Genomic DNA, 5,382 nt, shown 5'->3' with positions numbered 1-5,382 from the left:
AATATAAAAATTAACAATTCTATTTTGAATTAAAACCCATGGTTGCTTTGAGATAAAAAAAGACGTTCTCTTAACCAGCCCAAAACCAAACTAAACCTGTTATTTAGCAGTACATTCCACTGCTGACTACCTTCGTGATCTGTGAGCGATTGGTTTGCTCACTGGACTAGAGATTATCTCAGTAAGAGGGTCCAAGCACCTTTTCCAGAGCAGAGTTCAGGACATTGCCTTTCAGGTGCCATGCCAGGGGTAATCTCATTACCTTTTTAGCTCGATAAATGCATAACTTCAATGCGAAGCGCATTCAAAACTACAAATGAAGGGAAAAAACTACAAACTGGGGTCTTTGAATGTGTGGCTTATACGTCACGGCGCGCAGTGCATTGTGGGAGGAACAGAATCGACTGGCGGACGCCATGTGCGTTTAGGCGGTGGGACATACAGGTAGAAGGGAACAAAAGCGTACCGGGGGAAAGATCAGGACCGCAGATCTGACACAGAGTACCTGGGACATCGCCGGTATGATCCGCAGCAGACAGTGCATCCGGGCTGCCTTGTGGTTGGCGGCGAAGGCACCCAGGTGAGGACTTAACGGACCGGGGAGGAGGTTCAAGGGCAACGGTCTGATCTAGTACGAGTGCACAAATGTTAAGATTTCCTCTCTGCAGGAAAATATTCCGCATTGCTTATGATTTCGTCAGCGTTTTAAATTGGACAGGAAAGCGTCTTTATGTACCTAATATTAATGGTCTCTGTTGCTTTGCTAAAATATTGCTGTATCTACATCGTAATATCGTTTATGTTTTATAAATTCAAACATGCGTCTTAAATTCGTGTTTAATTCAGCTGCCATGTTTTAGAGTAACCAGCAGACCAGTTTAAACAGTCGAGAGAGTATATGAAGTCCGACGGCGAGAGAGATGACAGTAACGAGTGAAAGGCGATCGTCACATGTGATTGTCCTTGTGGTGCAAAGTGATGCTTCCATCTTTCAGGCAGGACCCCTGGGTATCAGGGTTGTGTGCTGCTCGGTGTCTGAGGACGAGTCCGACCTGCTCCTCCGATGCCCTCCCCACGCCGCCGCTGGATGGGGCCCCCAAACAGTACTCCCCAAAAATCCAAAGGCTAGTCAATGAGATCGCCGGTCTCACGCTGCTGGAGGTGTCTGACCTAAACGAGCTCCTCAAGGTACGGCAGAACTGCCTCCTGGATGCCGCCAGTTGTGTTTTTATCTTATGTGCTGGCAGAGTGCGTATTTGACTAGATTCATAATAGCCACACCTTTAAGTCTTAATCACCTGTTGTGTTCTTTACAGAAAACGCTTAATATCCAGGATATTGGTCTCCTTCCCACAGGGGCAATGGCGGGCCCAGTCGCACCTGCTACTCAGGTATGGCTCCACCTATCTGCTAGTTTGAGTACTACTGGGCCTTATTTACCTGTTACTTGTCTTTTCTTATTGGTTAATAAGGATGACTGGTCCTCATAACCCCCCCAAGTGTTCTAACTGAATCTAAAGGGAGGTTTTTTTTCTTCTCGTTCCTAGGCAGCGGAGGAAGAGGTAGCACCAATGAAGGAGAAGAGCCTTTTCACTGTGAAACTGACAGAGCTGAAGGCCGCTGACAAGGTCAAGCTCATCAAGGAAGTGAAGAACTGCGTCCAAGGCTTGAACCTCGTACAGGTATGGAGATGCTGTTTGTGTGACTTTGTGTGGGGAAATGTCTTCAAGGATGGCGACTTCTGGAAGCTGTCTTTGGTTTGTGGGGGTGCCATTCATGCAGTTCTGCTGTTTAGGAGACTTGTTTGAATATGTGTTTTCCGTTTGGTAGGGTTGAGTAGTATCTAGTGTTAGTCAGCCATATGAACACACAGAAATGTCTTAAGTAAGCAAGTTTTATTTATAAAGAGTGTTTCACAAACATGTAGCCACAAAGCACTATACAAGAATCATTAATAATCATTAATAATTAAAATAACCGATACAGATAATGATAATACAATTAATATCAATAGAAATCGAAACAAAAGCCTGACTAGACAAGAAGGTTTTTAAATGTTTTTTAAAAGCATCCACAGAGTCTGACAAACTTAATTATAACGGGAGATTTTTCTAAAGATGTTTTACGAACGTGCTGGAAAACCTGCATAACCATTAATGGTGAACTTTTCCCCATAATGACTACCACTCAGGCAAAAAAGCTGGTGGAGTCGTTACCACAGGAGATCAGAGCGAACGTGTCCAAAGAAGAGGCAGAGAAGATGAAGGCAGCTCTGGAGGCAGCAGGGGGCACTGTGGTGCTGGAGTAGACCCCCTGTCCTGGAGCGTTTCGCCCTTTCCTGCTCATTTCCGCCCATTCCCCCTCCTTACCGACATAAGGCACACGACAGCAGTATTCTCTCAGCGCTCTGCCGCTGCTCGACAGGGAGCGGGGGTGGACTGAAGCCAGGCCATGGATCTTGGGACGAAGTCTGGCCAGCTTGAGAGCTGATTGGCCGGGTCCAGCTACCCACATGTGAGATTTCATTGGCCAGGGCTCTGTGTCCACGTTTTTTGTCAAGTAACAAATATGCTGGACTCCCGAAGGTTTTGTCTGGTACTGGAGCTCTCTGGACTTCAGAGTTTCATTGCCTGTGGTGAATTAAACATGTGATTTGATACAGAAAGTGAGATGCACTCTGTACTTGTGTTATCGGGTCAGCATTAAAACAGAAATGGCACTGAATTGTTTCACATTTTTGTGAGGGCAGTGCCAATGAACTCAGCTGCTAGTCTGATGAAAGCTCAAGCAGGGGGATGTTTGAACTAGCGCCGGAGACTTTAAAGGGCCAGTTCACCCTGTTTGGTGCTATCTATCCATCTAGGTTGTTCTGCTGGGAGTTGCCTAGTTTCGGCCATAGAAATGTTGGTCTTTGTAGTGAGCAGCTTAATTTAGGAACAGTTTTCTTTTATCATACTCCACACACCAATCGTGTCACTGCGCAGATGATATGAGCATTCTGGGACTTTGATTTGATTGGAATGTGAAGTTGGGTCAAAGAAAATAGTTCCTACATTAAGCTGCTCACTACAAAGTCTGTGGATTATCATAAGTAACCGGGTCATGATTTCTGGTAAGAAACATTGCTGTTGAATTTTTCTAATGTATTTCTTGCCACTTGAAACACCACCGAAAGAATTCAGTCCAGTCCCATTTTATTCGAGAGGGGACTGGCATTCACATCTACAACCGTTACCTTCGAAAACTAGCCAACCTAGATGGATAGATAGCACCAAAATCGTTCTAAAACATCTTTTTACAGTTTTGGGGTGAACTGCCCCTTTAAGAAATGTCATTCTTGTGAGTGCTATTTGCTTCTCAGTAGTACCCAGTTGAACCATTAGGGGGCACTGCTGCTGTTTTATTAAACATTATTACAGTATTACAGCCTAGTATTAGCGGTATTATTAACGAGTCCAGTAAAATTCTCAAGAACAGATTTCACCCAAAACGTTTATTTGCGGCTTACTAAAGGGTATCCAGGAAACTAAGATTACAGATGCTCCTCTACTTACGAACTTTGAGACATACGAACGAAGAGGACTGTAAGTCCAAATTGTGTTCATTGGGCTCCCGTTTCCTGTCCACAACATCAATTTTTTTTTTCTGCGCACCAATTCCGCCTAGTACGACTTATGGCCGCTACTCCCGCCACGCAGCAGCGTAGCGTGCAAACTCCCAGCATCCTAATTCTTAGTACTTGTATATACCCTTAAAATGATGTTGAATGACGACTTACGAACAGTTCAAGTCACGAACGGCCGTTTGGAACGCATCTCATTCGTAAGTAGAGGAGCGTCTGTATATATTTCTAACCAAAATATGATATGTCTTAGGTTTCATTTTTAGGAAATCAAATATCCTTCTTGTCTCTTTTAAATCTAGGCAAATGGTAGATGTATTCATACTATATCTTTGGGAACATTATTGGATTTGAAGATTCCTGAAGGGGGGTGCCACTAGAGATTTTGGTACCAATGAAAACATATATAGGCCCCCCAACCCAGACAATACAAATATGTTCCAGTTTTTTAGGTCCCTGTCATTAAGGGCCCCCCAGCATTGTCCTATCTTTCTTCGCCTTTACAGCGCCCCTGTCATCTGTTGTACAGATCCGAGTTTTTCTTGACCTGTGGTTAAGCTGTTCTGTTCCGGGGGCGTCCTTCCATCAGACCAAGCAGACTGGGGTGTATGATTACCTAGTCTGATACCCTGTACCTCACTGACCCCCCTTTACTTGGTAATTCAGTGCCCACTAAACATCCATTCGTATGTTGCATTTACTTTTTGGTCCTGAGACCCTCATACCTTCACTCCTATTGAGTTTGGCTTTCATGATTGGGCATGACTCCCAGTCACCTAACCCAGAGCCCGAACAGCTGTGAAACGTATCCCTTGAGTCTAGGGTGACCAATCATCCGGATTTCATCCATACAGTCCGATTTTCCCGCCAGTCCAGACTGCTGTTGGGTGTCCTCTTTTCAGCCCCCTTGTCCGCTTTTCCCCCTTACCTGCCTCTGCATCAACAATTAGTGCCATTCTCCCCCACCCTTGGTCTAAATGCTGTTCTCTCAAGTTAACGATAATTATTGCAATAGTGAGTCTTAATCCTCCTTTTTGGGTGTGGGTGTCCTCCTCTTTGAGCCTTAGTCCTCCTTTTTGGGTGTGGGTGTCCTCCTCTTTGAGCCTTAGTCCTCCTTTTTGGGTGTGGGTGTCCTCCTCTTTGAGCTTTAGTCCTCCTTTTTGGGTGTGGGTGTCCTCTTTGAGCCTTAGTCCTCCTTTTTGGGTGTGGGTGTCCTCCTCTTTGCACCTTAGTCCTCCTTTTTGGGTGTGGGTGTCCTCCTCTTTGAGCCTTAGTCCTCCTTTTTGGGTGTGGGTGTCCTCCTCTTTGAGCCTTAGTCCTCCTTTTTGGGTGTGGGTGTCCTCCTCTTTGAGCCTTAGTCCTCCTTTTTGGGTGTGGGTGTCCTCCTCTTTGAGCTTTAGTCCTCCTTTTTGGGTGTGGGTGTCCTCTTTGAGCCTTAGTCCTCCTTTTTGGGTGTGGGTGTCCTCCTCTTTGAGCCTTAGTCCTCCTTTTTGGGTGTGGGTGTCCTCCTCTTTGAGCCTTAGTCCTCCTTTTTGGGTGTGGGTGTCCTCCTCTTTGCGCCTTAGTCCTCCTTTTTGGGTGTGGGTGTCCTCCTCTTTGAGCCTTAGTCCTCCTTTTTGGGTGTGGGTGCCTCCTCTTTGAGCCTTAGTCCTCCTTTTTGGGTGTGGGTGTCCTCCTCTTTGCGCCTTAGTCCTCCTTTTTGGGTGTGGGTGTCCTCCTCTTTGAGCCTTAGTCCTCCTTTTTGGACGTGGGTGTCCTCC

General features: G+C 45.8%; 1 protein-coding gene across 1 annotated transcript; it reads left to right on the top strand.

Moving 5' to 3' along the window:
- Nucleotides 1–372: 372 nt before the first annotated feature.
- On the top strand, nt 373–2,724 carry LOC111849127 (large ribosomal subunit protein bL12m). Its single transcript, XM_023821735.2, has 5 exons — nt 373–580; nt 996–1,188; nt 1,317–1,391; nt 1,548–1,682; nt 2,192–2,724. The coding sequence occupies exons 1-5, from the start codon at nt 522–524 to the stop codon at nt 2,306–2,308; spliced, it is 579 nt and encodes a 192-aa protein (XP_023677503.1). The 5' UTR covers nt 373–521; the 3' UTR covers nt 2,309–2,724.
- The last annotated feature ends 2,658 nt before the right edge of the window (nt 2,725–5,382 follow it).

The sequence above is a fragment of the Paramormyrops kingsleyae genome, chromosome 22, assembly GCF_048594095.1.
Source record: "Paramormyrops kingsleyae isolate MSU_618 chromosome 22, PKINGS_0.4, whole genome shotgun sequence".
Taxonomy (NCBI): Eukaryota; Metazoa; Chordata; class Actinopteri; order Osteoglossiformes; family Mormyridae; genus Paramormyrops; species Paramormyrops kingsleyae.
This window is presented reverse-complemented; position numbering and strand designations above follow the sequence as displayed.

Excerpts from the sequence above, each read along its gene's own strand:
- LOC111849127 (XM_023821735.2), top strand. The coding sequence starts at position 522 with ATGATCCGCAGCAGACAGTGCATCCGGGCTGCCTTGTGGTTGGCGGCG. Across the intron at positions 1,189-1,316 it reads ACCTAAACGAGCTCCTCAAG|AAAACGCTTAATATCCAGGA; the intron begins GTACGGCAGAAC and ends TGTTCTTTACAG. Across the intron at positions 1,683-2,191 it reads AAGGCTTGAACCTCGTACAG|GCAAAAAAGCTGGTGGAGTC; the intron begins GTATGGAGATGC and ends ACTACCACTCAG.